The sequence below is a fragment of the Dasypus novemcinctus genome, chromosome 24 (genome assembly GCF_030445035.2).
Source record: "Dasypus novemcinctus isolate mDasNov1 chromosome 24, mDasNov1.1.hap2, whole genome shotgun sequence".
Lineage (NCBI taxonomy): Eukaryota > Metazoa > Chordata > Mammalia > Cingulata > Dasypodidae > Dasypus > Dasypus novemcinctus.
This window is the reverse complement of record NC_080696.1, coordinates 7,599,162-7,616,006: the sequence shown is the minus strand read 5'-3', so window position 1 is coordinate 7,616,006 and position 16,845 is coordinate 7,599,162. Positions and strand designations below refer to the sequence as shown.

The 16,845-nt window shown below is 42.5% G+C and overlaps 1 protein-coding gene across 3 annotated transcripts in view; it reads right to left on the bottom strand.

Moving 5' to 3' along the window:
* Positions 1 to 8,483: 8,483 nt before the first annotated feature.
* The window catches only part of PLCB1 (phospholipase C beta 1), a 699,686-nt gene continuing 691,324 nt past the window's right edge, over positions 8,484 to 16,845 (bottom strand). For all 3 annotated transcript variants that reach the window (XM_004470680.5, XM_004470679.4, XM_071211542.1), the window contains one exon: positions 8,484 to 11,746. Coding sequence is in view for 2 of the 3 variants with exons in the window: in XM_004470679.4 (XP_004470736.1) it covers positions 11,519 to 11,746 (228 nt within the window). In the remaining variant the exon portion in view is untranslated. The remainder of the gene's footprint in view (positions 11,747 to 16,845) is intronic.

Below are 16,845 nucleotides of genomic sequence, written 5' to 3'. Positions count from 1 at the left end.
ATAGAGTGCTCCAAACAACAAATGAGCCTCATCATTTTTAAACTTTGAGTGGCTACTTTCCCCAGGAAATTGACAGATGCAGTACCTGGTCTTGGCAAAATAAAAAATGTTCTTCAAGAAAATAGTTTGTTTCAAAAATATACCCCCCAAAAAATTAAGCAATTCTCATATAGAGAAAAATAACATGTTCCAGATAAAATAGAAACCAAAACTTTTTCTTAAAGGCATTGAAGAGATGACTTAGAGAAAGCTGGAATCCAGAGACATAAGTAGAAGCAGAACACAAGACAATTTTAACCTGAGAATATTTGCCTGCCTAGGAAAGAATTTAATTTCAAACTTTAATAGGAAGCTTATATGGTGCCAAAGTATGCCAGGGAGTCCCCACCTGGTCTTCAATGTCATCATTCTATGCAGGTCTCCACTAAGATTTGCCTTATTGGATTAGACAAATCAAAATGAAAGTCTAAATGTCCACTGAAATCAGAGAGTCTAAAAGGAGACCCTTGCCCATTAGCTGGTACCCCAAAGGGTCCAATCTTAGGATAAAGAGGAGCCAGGAGTAAACCCAACTCTGTCTTTGTTACAAGGCCTCCAAGGAAAGAGTTTGATTCTCAGATGGGGGGAAAACAGTCCCAAAGAAGTTGAATTTATAAACTGCTCACAAGAAATTTCGCCCTTAAAGTGGTTCAAGAAACATTAAAAAACAAACAAGTAAGCAAAAAAACAAAAAACTAGAAGGAGCTGGTTGGAGAATCCCTTAAACATATTGCGGAAAAAATATCAATTTCTCTTTGTCAGAAGGTTTTAACCATCCTAGGTTTCAGCGAATGCCCATAAATAGTTTTTTCAAGGAAAATAAAAATCATAGTGTGAAAAATCAACCAAGTACACAGGAAATAAAGCACCAGAAGCAAGAATCAGCAAAAGCCAACATGTGAAGATGACAGATAAACAACAACCTTCAATACAGAAAGGAAAAAAAGACATGTTGATAGAATCTTCAGAGAACAGGAAACTCTGAAAAGTTACCTACAAAATTTAAGAGTACCAAATAAAATATCTAGAAAGAAAAACAATAAAAGCTTAAACAAACAAACAAAAACAAAACAAAACAAAACGTCAATAGAGGGCTTAATGGCAGATTAGACTCAGCTGAAAAGGGTCATTGAATTGGAAGATAAGTCAGAAGAACTGTGACATAGGAAATTGGTGAAAAATGATAGTTTATTCAGAGGCCATGATGAAATCAATGTGGTGAATGGGACAGGAGGGAATTTGGGAAGAACAGTGGGGACTTAAAATGATACAGATAGCTGGAGTAGCTAATTTAACCTATTGGTTATCCAATCTTCCTTTGAGTTATACTTGTTTAGGCAGGAAAGACTATGGTTCTAGTTTCCCAGAATTAGAACTCAGCACATAATAAGATAGAATAATTCAATATACTGGACCAAAGACCACCTGGGACCATTGGAATAGAAAAGTCAGGGTATGGCATCAAGCAGATTCAGGTCAAACTCAGGTATGCCCAGGTCCTTGGAAGCAGACAAGGGCAAAATTTGGTATTAAAGGAAACATACTCTCCAAGTTTAAAGGGGGAAATGGATGGAGCATTAAAACATGGGAAACTTTAAAGCACTTTTTCTTCCCCATGGCTGCCCAGTGGAATAGTCTTTTATCTTGCCTATCGCAGAAGCTTGTAGTCCTCCGTGTTTTAAAGGGCATTTTGGATGAATTCAGGCCTTTGGAGTATAAATGATTGTTTTCATATCTTCAAAATGTTTGGTATAGTGTGCACTATTTTTGTATAACTCAGCTTATTTTTGAGCATCCATTGTGCTTAAAAATCTCAGTTAATAGTTTTCAGTTATACCTAAGTTTTAGGAAGATAATATGGTACCAAAGTATGCCAGAGAGAGGTCCCACCTGGCCTTCAATGTCATCGTTCTATGCAGGCCTCCACTAAGACCCCCATTTTCCTGCCTTGTTCCTGCACTCTTGGCCCACTTACATCCAAGTTTCTCTCCGTTTCTATTCCAACTTTTGGGGCCCTGGAATTTTTCTGCCACATTAGTATATGGGAATTTCTAGAAGCTCTTGAAGGGTAATTTGCCTGAGATTGACTGTGTTCTCTGTGGGTCTTGTTATTTCTCTGGTGTTTTACTTAAGAAGGCAAAATTTCTCTCTTATGTAATGCCTGATACCTATGCATTTAGTACAACCTCTACATCCCTTATTTCTCACAACTCAAGCAAAAGCTACTTTGTCTTGTTATTTCTCCCAAACAGTTTTCGATAACTGGAATCTTTTACATTGTGCTGAATGGAGAGGCTTTTGAATAACAAAGACCGGAAGAGAAACACAGATTTCTTCTCTTCTACCTTGCTGCTTCCCTAACCTGAGACATGGAACCCAGAAAGTTGTAGCATCTTTTAGGGAAGGTCAAATGGAGAAATAAATATTTTGGGGAAATATCTTAAAAATTATGTTGTTGATTATGGCTGGAAGCTGTCCTGCCCCAGGTCTAGGCAGGGAGAGTTCCTGTCCTTGGATCCCATGCTTTAGGCGACCTCATTCTGACCTTTTACTAGTTGTGCCAACGCGACAGATAGATGTCTATTGGGCCTACGGCACATGCCAACCTAGAGGCCATATACCCTTTTCAGGCCATGTTCTGCACCCCAGAATTGCCCAAATATCCCCAAGCCCAGTTCCAGCACCTGCACAGGTCTCTCCCTGGGTTCGTACCATGGGTGGGTCAAGTTCACACACTGGTCTGAGACATGAGCTTAAAGTTTACCAATTGAAACACGGTTACAGCTCCCACTCTACACATAGCGTTAAAGAAACCAGTGTACCCGGCTGCTCCGTGAATGTTCTTCATAGGTGGAATGGGCCTTCCTGGATGACCTGGGTATACAGGTGCAGCCTTTGGCCTACCCCAGAGACTCTCTGAGATAGCTGCTATCTGCCTGAGAATTCTGTAGCCTCTCTCCTTGACCGTGCTTTCTGGTTTGCCAAAGGATGGGTCAGGCTGCAAGTTCTAGGGCACTAACAGCCCAGAAGAGACCCTCCACCAGTGAGCAGCAGGAGCCGGTGGATACCCGTCTCCGAGTCGTCACCGCTCTGTGGGTCAGCTTCGAGGGTAGTGTCCACAAGTTTTTCAGAGGGTGCCCAGGGAACTCAGCCCCAGTTGTTCACAGTGATGCCCTGCCCATCGAAATTTCTTTCCTGGAATTTCCTCACATCCTGGTCTCACTTAAAAAAATAGTACAAATCCAGAGATAAAGGTGAGGGGGAGAAAAGACGAAAGATTGGGAGTTGAGAGAGATTTTGGGGGCAGCCTTTTAAAAAAAATTTTTTTTTTTTAATCTGTGACAATCATACACATAGAGAGAAAGAGATGGAGAAAGAAGTTTTAAGAGACTTTGTAGTACATCAATGAATGAAATCCTATTTTGGTATTTTAAAATAGAGATCTCAGTACAAATTTCTCTCCCAAATAAACTAGTCAGACTCAAAGACCTTCTCTCAGTGGGATATGGGTTAAACTATAAGTCCAAAGACTTGGGGGAACTCTTTGCTGCAGGTAAGCGGGGGATGCCTCAAGGAAACAATTCTTGAAAGAGAAAATGTGGGTCTGAAATCCCATCTGATGTTGATGACCTTGACTCAGGCTGTGTGTGTGTACACACGTGTGTGTGCCTGTGACTCACTAGCACTGCTGTGATAAAAGAGAAATAGGCCCTTCCCTCTGGCTGAATTTTCTCAGAAAAACCAGATGTTGGTGAGATAATTGGGTTTCCGTGGGGACCCGCATTGTCATTCATTCGGGGGGCGGGTAGCCTTAAAGAAATGCTGAGCTGGGCTTGCTCATGAAAAAGAAAGCTGGATTTTTAACCAGATTGAGTCGGGCTGACCCGGGGGTTGGCACATAGTAGGTTCTTATTAAATATGTGTGGATGGGATGTATTGCTGGAGAATATTAACATTGGAGTACTTAGAGCTTCTCCAGTACAAGGGATCATTTTAACTCTACCTGCTTGGTGTGTGGCCTTTTGGGGGCTGACGTAGGCAACACTGGAGCACCCAGATAGGACAGAATGATTTACTTTGGAAAGGCTAAAGGATTAATGAAAAGGTTTGAGACAGCTCAAGGGACTAGAATAGATCCAGAGGGGAAGGCGAGGGGGAGAGGCGAAGAGTCTGCACAGACTGGGGGTTGATGGAGATTTGGGGGCTACTTTTCCCATGACAGTCATACACAGAGGGGGAAACGGAAAGCAGTTTTTTTTTTTTAATTTAATTCCCCTCCCCTCCCCCGGTTGTCTTGTTTCTTTGTCCGCTTCTGTTGTCGTCAGCGGCACGGGAAGTGTGGGCGGCGCCATTCCTGGGCAGGCTGCACTTTCTCTCGCGCTGGGCGGCTCTCCTTACGGGGCGCACTCCTTGCGCGTGGGGCTCCCCTACGCGGGGGACACCCCTGCGTGGCAGGGCACTCCTTGCGCGCATCAGCACTGCGCATGGGCCAGCTCCACACGGGTCAAGGAGGCCCGGGGTTTGAACCGCAGACCTCCCATATGGTAGACGGACGCCCTAACCACTGGGCCAAAGTCCGTTTCCCGGAAAGCAGTTTTAAGAGACTTTGTTGTGCATTATAAATCAAATGCTATTTTGACATTTTGAACGCATAGAATATTACAAATTTATTTCTATTGTTTAACTGCTGTTCTGGTCTTGGACTGGTATTACTTTGACTATAACACTTGCCTGGAGATTGGGTTTTATATTGGTTTCAGGTAAATGAATATACACCACTAGGCTCTTATAAAAATAATAACTAAAGGGAATTACTCTATTTTACTGATTCTCACATTTTTTTTTAACATTTTTAACATTTCTGAAATCCAGGTGCATCTTTATTATTGATGAGGAGTTATAGTTTCACTGGCAAGATTTTTTTTCTTTCTTAATGGTACATTGGACTTTTTGACAGCTTAAGTTTGATAACATTTTTTATATAATTCATGTTGACTTTTAAAAATTGTTCAGCAAATATTTCCATCACAATACTCTAAATTTTGCATATTCTTAAGAAATTTCTTTCCATAGGAAATTCACTGGATCCCAGTGAATTTGACCCAACACTAACCAACTTTAATGTGCCCAACTCTTAGGAGGAAGAGATAAACTGAGGAAAGTAAATAATTGACATTTAGTAAAAAAATAAGCAGACAAATTATTCTCTGGATTCACGTTAAAAATAACCAAAACCAATTTTAAAAAACCTGCAGCTATTCAGTGGCCCAGGGAAGACCAATTATCAAGAAAGCCTGGATGGGGATGGACAGGCACAAAGGATACAAGAAGCCAAAATTCAAAACAGAGGACTCAGAGTTTAAAATAAATATCGACACATTTGAAAAATGAGCAAAGGACTTGAATAGACATTTCTCCAAAGAAGATATACATATGGCTAAGATACACACAACAAGGTGCTCAACATCATTAGTCATTAGGGAAATGCAAGTCAAAGCCACAATGAGATAACATTTCACACCCATTAGGATGGCTAGAATAAAAAAGACAGGGAGCAGATGCGGGGACAGCAGCTCAGCTCCCGCCTCCCACATGGGAGGTCTTGGGTTTGATTTCAATACCTCCTGAAAAAACAGAAAACAAACAACAAGCAAAACAAATGAAAAAACCAACTCGGGGAAGCTGTTGTGGCTCAGTGGTTGAGCACCAGCTTCCCACTCGTGTGAGGTCCTGGGTTCAGTCCCCAGCTCCTAGTACCTGAAAAAAAAAGATGAGTTGGTGTCACCAATGAGCCCATTTTCCTTTGGGACCCCTCCCTTGGATCCTTGGGAAAAGCTTCTGTTTCCTAATAGATCACAGCTAGTGACTACAAGATTTTAATTGTAAATGTGATTTTAGTTTACTCCCACTCCGTGACTTTTATTATCGTATGTCCCAACACTGCTGGGAGTACAGCAATCTATTTGCTTTTCTGTCAGCCCCTTTGTTTGAGTCTCTTTACTTGTTCGCTCATGTTAACTCTCAGCACTATTGTTAACTGTAGGTAATGCTTACCCCAGCTCATCAAAGAACTTTTAGACTTGTGTTAATTCTTCAAAGGACCCCTGAGGTTTATGTTAAACTACTTACAGCACTGCTGTAAACTGCACGACTAATGCTTACCCCAGCTCTTGTCAGTCTTTAGGCCCCTGTTTACACCCTTCCAATTAACCATAACCAATCAATCAATATCTGTCAATGTCACTCTTTCCACCTCCCTTTGTCTAAAACCCATAAAAACCCTGAACCCTTTTAACTTGGGGAAACAGATGGGAGGGTTTTTTCCAGCCTCCTCTTTCCTTCCACAGTGCTAGGTGGTAAAGCTCCTTTATTTCTATGGCAATGGTTTGGTAACACATAGAATTACCATATGACCCAGCAATTCTACACCTAGGTATAGGCCCAAGAGAATTGAATATATATATATACACACACAAAAACTAGTACACAAATGTTTGTAGCAGCACAAGGTAGAAATAGCTCAAATGTTCACCAACTGATAATAAAATGGAGTATTTCCATACGATGGAATGTTACTAATTCATGAAAAGGAATATATATGGGCTATAGCTTGAAAACTTTGTGCTGAGGAAAAGAAGCAACTCAAAGGACCACATATTGCCTGACTCCAATCATAAGAAATCTCCAGAACAGGCAAATCCATAGAAACAGAAGGTAGATGAGTGGTTGCCACGGACAGGAGGGGAATGGGAGAGACAGGGAAGCGATTGCTAGAGGGTTGAATGTTGGTTAATGGGTTTTGATTTTATCCTGAGGATGTTTGGAGTTAGTTAAAAAAATTTTTAAGTTGGTGACTTGATCACATTTTTTCTTTTGTAAGATGAGCATTGCTGCAGTAAGGAAAAAAGGTGAAGTGAGGCTGGGCTAGAAGCCTAAGGACCATTTAGGAGAAAGTTTGCCGGCGGGTGGGGTTGGTGACCTGAATTTACACTAGTGGAAGGGACAAAAAATGAGCAAGTCTGAGAGCTTGTCAGGTGGTCGATGATTTAATGGGATGGGGTGTGGGAGGGGATGCTGTCAAGGAGGTGCCAACATTTTGGTTAGGCAACTGGGTTGTAGGGGCTCTGCTCCCTGACACAGGAAACAACACGTGGAGGAGGTTTGGTGTGACTACAGATCCAGTCTGGTATATGGTGCAGGTGGCAGACAGAGTTCTCCAAAGATGGCCATGTCTGAGTGTGTGCTCCGTTCCTCATGGCTCATCCCACTACTCTCCCATGGCGAGGTGGGTCTCTGTGTGCTCCCTCCTGGTGCATCTCGGAGGGGGCTGGTGACAGCAGCAACCAATGGTAAAACCGCAGAGGCAGGTGATTTCCAAGGCTGGGCATAAAAATCGGCCACGGTTTCTTCCCGGCTGGCTCTCGGGAGCCTCACCACCCTCGGAATCTAGCTACGGTGTGGGGACAAAGCCCCGGCCGGTGGTCCAGCCCAGAGCCCAGCTTGTCTCCCAGCTGAAGCCCATCATCAACCGTCATCAACCAGTCTCCAGGTGATTCCTGTCCCGGCCTTCCAACCTCCCAACTGTGATGTGTTGGGACAGCGAGAAGTCATCTGTATGCCCCATTTGAATTCCTGATCCAGGGAAACTAAGGAGCTAAGAAGTGATTCTTATTGTTTTAAGATTTTTTTATTTTTCTTTTTAGGAGGTACTGGGGATTGAACCCAGGACCTCGTACCTGGGAAGCAGATGCTCAACCACTGAGCTACATCTGCTCCCCAGTGAGAGTTTTTTTTTTTAGGAAGTACTAGGGATGTAACCCAGGACCTCGTATACAGGAAGCAGGTGCTCAACCACTGAACTACATCTGCTCCCCAATGAGAGTTTGTTTTATTTTTTTAGGAGGTACCCAGGACCTCGTATACGGGAAGCAGGTGCTCAACCACTTGAGCCACATCCACTCCCCAAGCCATTAGGTATTGGGGTACTTTGTTACACAGTAATTGGTAACTGATACACTACAGGGCATTTGGAGTGCCTTTAGGCCATTCTTAGAGAACTCACACATATACATTCCTTTTTCTATCAACGTTCCTCTTTTTTTAAATTTGTTTATAAGAGAACTTACGTCAAGCGCTGCGTCAGCTCTGATTATCTCCCAGCCTATCAAAAAGCCTTGCAAACCAGACCTTTTTGCCCTCTTCGGCTTCAGTCAAGAAAGCAAGGGAGGAAGGAAGGGAAGCTCTCCATCGCGGGAGTCAGGGCGAAGGCCTTGCCATGCCCCGCGGAGGAGGGCGGGACGACCGAGCAATGACCACTGTGCTCTCTGGTGCAAGCAGAGCAGCGTCTCAGGTCCCTCGGCAGCGACTGGCTCGGGCAGGCTGGGCGCTCGGGTCCTAAGGGCTGGCGGGAGGCTGGCTCCGACCGCAAGACACGAGAGCTGGTCTGTGCTAAGAAATGTTTATTGTTTCCTTTGGACTCGTGGTGAAAGCACATAAAATTACAAGTGGAAGAAACATCATGCCACAAAATTGCATAGAATTATTACAAAAATGTGAATTATGCATTTTAAATAATCTGATAGAAGAACCAAAATATGTACATTTGAAGAACTTCAAATACTTTGTCCTATCTTTTTTTTTTCTCTTAAAAGGCAAAAGTTACAATGTCCAATCCATCACAAACAGTATTAATACAGTGCACAAGCACAACATTAAATTCAAAGTAATGCAAGCGATGGCCCTTTCTTTCGGAATTATTTAATGACTGCTTATCTATTACAGGAGTAGTAATTCATGTATGGAGATAAGGAAAATGTGCAAAACCAAAAACATATGGCATGTCAAAGGAACTTTGAAAATTGGCATACACGGCCCAAACCACTTTATTCGCAGTAGTGAAAAGGTCTCAGAGGGGCACAGTCTAATTTAATGCATGGTTCTACTCTCTATTACAGGAAAAACCACAGTACGGAATTTCACACATTCAACAAAGAACAAGGCAAATACATAAAGGCACAAAACTGCACATCATATAGACCCCTTTTCTTTATCTTAGTCTATTTCAAGTAATAGTAATATTATTAACTGATAGTTATCACTGTAGTAGTTTCAATGATGCAAAATGGACAGTGTTACACACTACCCCACAACTGCAAAAAGTGTCATTGTACAGATAGAAAAATGTGAGTACAGTAAAATGGCCAAATACAAATGTCTTGTAAAATGACTAGAATCGCTAAGATCATGAGATCCAACTACCAAAATGGTTTTGTATAAGTAAGATTATTCAACTTTAGTCTATCTCTGGACTAAAATGGGATCCACCGTTCTGTAAGAATCACCATTGTGTTTGGTTATGGGTGCTATTGTTAGTTCTTTCTTCTGCAATTTTAGACAGTCTAATTTTGTTTATAAAATGCAGCATTCAATTTTTACCATTCTTGCTTCTTTATGATTAATGCCTTTCTTTCAAAGTGCAAAGTAGAACGATTTATAAAAGATTTCTTTCAGTGGAAGTTAAGTTTTATTAAGCATCTAATTAACACCCCAAATCTTTTAGATCAAAATATAATCATCTCCAAAGAGGATGTGATTTTTCCCCTTGTGTCTCACTAGCCATGTGTTTTTGTTAATCAAACATTCTTTCCGAATGTTTCATTTCAACTTTCCTAAACATTCCTTTCGATTAAAACTTAATTGTGATCCCTAGTTATTGCTTAAAGTTAAAATAATTCCCATAAAAATATTAAGTTCTTGAAACAGTTTTCAGGACACAACTGGTTTTTGAAATTTAAGCTTGGCTAAGCTACAATCAGATAGGTTTATTCTGAAGTAAACTAAAGCTGTGAGCATCTCCTTCTGGGCGTTAACTTGTGTTCCCTGTGTTACACTCTAAGTCATATTTCCCTCTATTTTCATGCTGCTTTCTTGAGACATTTCAAAAGTGTTTTTGATCAGTTTTACCATGATAAAATTTGTTTCTCTTATGCCACCTACAATAGAACGTAGTAGAAAAACAGTTAAGTGAATTGAATGTACACAGTAAGTATAAAATGGCATATTTTCACTAATAGAATAAAAGCAAAATGTCAGACTTAAAATTATAGAAGCTGCTAACAAATTTCCATATTGCTCTTGTCTAGATTTTTTGTGTATTCTGAACCATTAAAACAAACTAAAGATCTGATTCTTAAAATCAAATATTTGATCCTGCAAAATATGCATCAAATTCAAATTCTAAATATACTTCAACTTTCATCACTGGCTCTATCAAATGTTTTAGTATTTGAATATAATTTATATCGATGTAATCTAGATATTTGACCTCTTTCTTCTCTACTCATTTATTCCTGAATTTGGTTTTAAGTCTTGTGGATGGGTTTGAGTCACTGCCAATTCCACACACACATCTGCACTTGTGTGTGTGTGTCCACTTACCAGGGCTGAGTACACACATATGTACATGGAGATAATACAAATCATTTATATGTGGGGCTACATATTCTGTAGATAAATATTCAATCTTCATCTCTATATTAAAATAAATGAACCATTAAAAAATGTCAGACAGGAAACTAACTACTAGAGTCTGAAGACTCTGATTGACTCTCTGCTCAATATACATCAGCTCAACCATTTTATTCAAAAGAATAGATACTCTGTCGTTATTTGATCATGCCAGCCCAACGACCAACAAATATCCAGCCTTTGTGTGCTAATAGTCGACTCAGAGAGCATACTCCTTGGAAGTGTGCAGCCACCTTGCTCATGCAGCCAAATGTACAAGCCATTATTGCCAAGTCTTGGGGTGGTTTCCCTGGACGTGGATACAATCAAGTGATTTAAAAAAAAATGATAAAAAATTAAGAAAACCAATTTATTTGAATTACTACCGTATCTAATAAAGCCAAGTCAGCAACAAATATGATGATGCCGTTTTGATAAATAAATTAGCCAATGCAAGCCACCAGTGCTTGCAAAGCAAAGGAGAAACAATTTAATATGCACGTTAACTTGAAGATATGGTAGTTGAGGGGCAGTTAGAAAAAAAGAATGCCCAAAGTTGCTGTTCAATAGTGTTCAATAGTGCTATGCATGTCTCAAACTATTTCTATACTTTGAAATACTATACACCAGAGCTTCGAATAACTTGAGCCCGACTGCCTTCAAAGAAGACACTGTTCTTCATTAAATGTTCCATGGAGGCTGGAAGTTCCCTGCTTTGAATTTACTATTGGAGAAAAAAAAAATCCCATATACATGCACTTTCCACTAGGAGACCTCCAGCAGTTTCTGTATAACACATGGAGCCCGGGCACAGAACCTCTGCATACATCCTTCTGGAACTCTCCCTTCGGGATGGACTTTAGGCTAGGGGATACTTCTCAGGAAGGTGCTCTTGGGCAGTGATCTTGGTAATAACAGAGAGTCCAATGGAGCTTGACTGGCCATGCATATTCTGAAGGCCTGGCAGGAGTAATCACAGAGGAGTATCAAACTCTTTTCCTGGGTTGTCTCCTTCCACCTCCTCACTGGAAGGGGACTTGTGGTTCAGTTTCCCTGGGTCTGAGGCCAGGAGGTGGGGCGCAGAACCGTGGTTGCCGTCTTCACTGAGCTTCCCTTTCATCGCTTCCTGCACGAACTCCAGAATCTCCAGGGGCAATCTTTTGAACTTGTCCTGGTACTCTTGCTCCAGCTCCACCTGCATCTGGGAGATATTGACAGAGAAGAATGCTTAGATCATTTAGGTTTCTATAACCACTCACGTAGAAACTCTGAGCAAGACGAGGGAGAAAGAAATTAATTCACCGTATCATCCACTAGTGACCTAGAGAGAAGATGGAGAACAGAGTTAAGTTGGACACATGGTTTGTCCACAGCTGAAAGTTGAGATCAGGTTCCAGGTGACATAAAAGTGCGAAAGACTTGGACTGATATAAATAAAGATCTACACACACATGCACACATACACACAACACCAATGGGGGGGGTGTCTTTTGAAAACTTTCCTGTTGTAAAGTGTATTCACCCAAAGTTCTTAAATTTAGGGGGTGGAGGCTATTGATGGTGGGGAAAGCTGAGCAGGAGGTCCAAGTGGGGCGAGGAGGGGCAGGCAGTAGTGGGCAGCCTGCACTGGTGCTTTGAAAGAGAAGCTCTGTGAAGTTCTACAAGTTGAACATAGTAATAGAATCAACTTCAGATTTTATTTCGACTTCTTTTTTTAATCCCCTTTTTATTTAGATTCATTTTTCATTCTAATTCTTATTTGCCTCGTGAACGGATTTAACTACTTTCGAAACTCTCTTTGCATTTATCTGTCTTGTGCTCTGGAGAATTCCCAACTTTCTTCAAATGCAGCCTGAGATGAAGGTCCTCATGGTAAAACAGGCGAAGGCTGGGCATCCTCCTTAGCGGGGGGCCGAGGGGCGGGGAGAGCAGTGGGTGCTGTCTGCGGGGAAGCTCTCCTCTGCTGAGCCTCACCAGAAACCCCGGATTTTAAATAAAATTCTTATAGCTTACTGCATGATAAGCAGGGAGCATAATCCAAGATATGGGAGGCAAGGTTCCTCTTGGTAGCCTTGAGGCAGCTTTTCTTAAGACACGCCCTTACCACGGGAACCCCGGGGATTCTGAGGTTCACTGGGGTGCAGGGGGTGTGGTGGGGCCTGAGAGCCTGCATTTGTCACGCGTGCCCGCATGACGCCGCGTCCTGCCCCGCAGCTGGCCTGCCGGGTCCCCCGGGGGCTCGCTCTCCCGCCCTCCTGCCCCTCCTCCTGGCGCCCAGCTCTGCCTTCTGTCTCGAGCCTGGCTCTGTCCTCCACCTGCAGCCTTGACGGCCGCCTCTGGTGCCCGCCGCACCCCCGGACACTGCCGAGGCCCGCCTCGGCCTGCCCCGAGTCTTGAGCCCCTTTCCCGCCCACACTCCGGCCTGGGCCGGCAGTTTCTGAAGCGCTTCCTCTTCCACGCCAGAAGCTCTTCTGGCACATGCTTCCTCGTTTCTATGCCAGAGGAATCTCGCCGAGACTTAGCGAAGGTCTACGACCCATGATCTGCCGTCCTCCAACCCCAGCACCCGGAAATCTGGAAGGCCGTTTGCAAAGGTGTGGCAAACTCACAGATGTCAGCTAATGCGGGGCTATTTGTCATCCTTATTTATCCCACTTTACACAGGTTTTCATGCACTTTATTGCGAAACTATTCATTTGATTAGGTGGGTAACCCAGAGCTCGCTGGGGTGTCCTAAAAACAGGGCCCCTTGTGTTCTTCCCTTTTCTACCTTCCTGGGAAAGGAAGCTTATGGTACATGTACCAGATTACCTTTCTAAAATCAGAAGCCTTATGAATTCCAAAAAACAATAGGTCCCATGAGTGTCAGAAAACGTTTTGGGGATCTGTTTGAATGACTCTTTGTTTTTTTTCATATCAAAAAGTACCTAATAAAAATGATGAAATTTCCAGAATAGGTAACTCTGTAAGAGAGCCGATTTGAGGCTGGCAGGGGCTGGGGGGAGGAGAAGGCAGAGTGACTGCTAATGGACATGGGGCGACTTTTTGGGGTGATGGCTGCACAGCTCCATGAATAGACTCAAAACATTGCATTGTACCCTTGAAGTGGGCGAACGATACATCAATACAGCTTTTTTTTTAAAGTACGTAATAAAAATGGCTTAAGTGAATATTGAAACCCAAATATGAAATGCGGGTTATTTATGAACATATTTTGTGGCACTCCAATTGTAATAAGCCGAGGAGCAGCCACGCGGTGAGAGGCCCCGAGAACCGCATACTCTGAAGGGACTAAGGCACAGCCACGAAGGGGCACCGCTGGCGTCCGGCACACACAGATCACGGGGCATCGACGGCAAAAAATAACGGCCAGTCCTTTCCCTGGTGTCCCGACAGTTTAGAAGGAAGTGGGGCTTTGACAAGGTCACACTCCTTTGCACGAGTGAAATCTTAGCCTGGGGTTTGAAAGCTTCTCTTCCTACCACCAAGGCTCTGGTTCTCCTTGATTTTAATTCAGCAACACGTGATTGAAAGTTTCCTTTCCAAGGAAGACAGAAGAAGAGAGCAAAGCACGCGACCCTGCTTTCACTGAGGTTGGCCTGGGACCCTGAGCTGAGCACACGCCATGGCTGACCCCGCCGGCAGTTTACCTCGGCTTCGTGGGCTTTGGAGACGAGACCCCATGGCGCCTGATAACCGCTGTTTCTTTTTTATTAAAAATTAAGTTCTTTTTCATTAAAAAAAAAAAAACCCCAAAAAAGTAAAACACAAGAAATGTCAAATAGTGAAACCAATACTTTTTACAAAATGACACAGTTGTGCCTAAGTGTTAACTTCAGTGGACTCTTCCTTTTGCCATGGGTTTTTAGTAAATTTTGTTATAAGTCACTGCTGAATGACTTTTAGTAAATGTGATGAATTCAAATATTTTAAAAATTCATCCAGTTATTAATGAGTGAATTCCACAATTTCATTTGTTATTACTTTTTGTTTTTGAGGTACCGGGGGCCAGGGATTGAACCTGGAACCTCATGTGTGGGAAGCTGGTGCTCAACCACTGACCCACTTTGGCTCCCCTGAGTTGGGTTTTGCTTTTTTTTTTTTTTTTTTTTAAGGAAGCACGGGGAACCAAATCTGGGACCTCGCATGGTAGAAAGCAGGTGCTTGACCACCTGAGCCACATCTGCTCCCGTTATTACATTTTAAGTTATAGTTTATTTTTTTTTAATGTCTCCCTGCATTTAAACTAAATACTTGCTCATTGTTAGAAATATTAAGAGTATGCAGAGTAGAGTCTGGCTCTGTTCCAACCAAGCCCCACCTATCAGTATTCCAGAGATAATCTAGTCACAAGCTCAGATGCTTCAAGGGGCCTGGCAAGTCATGCAAATAAGAGAAGCAGGCTGTGTGCAAGAAAGCAGGAGTGGAGGATTCTCTGAGGAGCTGAAGAAGACATGTTCCATCTAAAGTGGTCACCAGTAACTGAGCTCCGTGGGACGCTTGCCAGATTTTTTTCAAGAGAAGTCAGAAATACACATTTTCCTCTAAGGTCTACTGATTTATTTTATTTATTTTGCAATAATTCAGCCCACACTTCTGGTTTGAGCTGCTGGAGAGTCTGTAACCTCTGTCCTAGCAGATTTAAATTCTGGCTTAGACCAGAGGACTTGACATTGGAATTCCACTTGGAGCCCTCCTAGTCTTCCCTCCCACACTTCTGGCCTCGGGATGGTCCTCCACTGACCGCCAGTGCTTCCTCTTGGTCATCCCTCTGGGGGTGCAGTGTCATCCCAGCTAACTGCTGCCCCTGGTCCATGTACTCAAACACTGGTTGAGTTTCCACTTAACCGTGTGGTCTATGGGAATGGGAGACTGATTGCCAAGGTGGCGAGTCTTCACACCTCCTGCAGCCATGCCCTTTGCAATGTGACTTTGCAGGTTTTTCCATCAAGGTGGGGATTATATTTTCCATTTCCTTGAATCTGGGGTAGACTTGTGATAGGCTCTGTTAACTAGAATGTGCCAGGAGTGACAGCAGTTTGGTTCTGAGCCTAGACCTCAAGGGGCATGTGGGCTTCTGCTCTTGCTGTTGGAAGCCAGCTCAGTCACCACATGAACAAGTCCAGGTTCATTTGCTGGAGGATGAGGCACTTGGCCCCATTATGCCCCCCATCATCTCAACTGACTACCAGACCTGAAAGTGAATCTATTCTATACCAGCAAGTCCCTAGCTGAACGACCAGATAAAACACACAAGCAAGCCTACTGAGACCAGTCAAGCCTGGCCCAGATCCCAAGAGAACAGCCTACCTAGGTCTTGGGCACTGAGCTTAGCAAATGCTTATTGATTTAAGCCATTGAGTTGTGGGATGGTTGTTAGGCAGCATTACTGTGGCAATAACTAACTGATACAGAGAGGGAATAAAAAGGCATCTCATATCAGCCCTGTTCCATGAAGTACATGTAATTTAATTCAGTTGGTCCTGTCTTTGTGTTGCTGTGGCCTCAGAACCTATTCTTGGGGAAAAATCATCATGGGAGAGAGATCTTCATGAGAAATCTGATCTTGAAGGACATGCCCTGGTGCTTTTCCACAACATCAGCAAACATGAGTGCGCCTGATCTTAAATACATAAGGTCTATTTTTAGAAAATACACAAAAAAGAGGGAAGAACATGGTTAAATTTAATTTCTAATTTTAAGATGACTTGCCACATTATACGCAGATATAAATAAATGAGAACATTGGCAGAAAGTTTGTTTTATTATGGGCTGATTTCTCCAATTTGTAAGTTGCTGAGTTAACTTGCTTTTCGAAGACATTGGCCACTCATCGCTTCTGTGAACTCTGGGTGGTTGAACAGGGAAAGGCAAAACAGCCAAGTCCAAGTGTGCTCAGCTCTGAACATGTTGTTGAAGTTTACACTTGGTACACTATTGTGCCACTGGCATTTTTTCAACTCTCTTTAAGAAATAAAGTGGTGATTTGATCTAGTTACAGGAGATTAGGTGCATAAAGTAACTAGAGACCAAGGAGAAATCAAAGTTACTTATGATGGTTAGCTTATAAATAGAAGAAAAAACAGTATAATATAAATGTGGCAAAAATGTAAAATGAGCCAGGACACTGACTTAATAACCAAATACAACCTGAACCAATTTTCTAAGGAAACAAATGGAAAAGAGCGAATGATAAGATACAGTGGAGTAACAAAGACAGAACTTTAAAAAAGTGCTTCTGGAGAATGAGCAGACAGATATTTATCTTGTTTTTCCACAAGGTCAGGAGGCGATGGGATT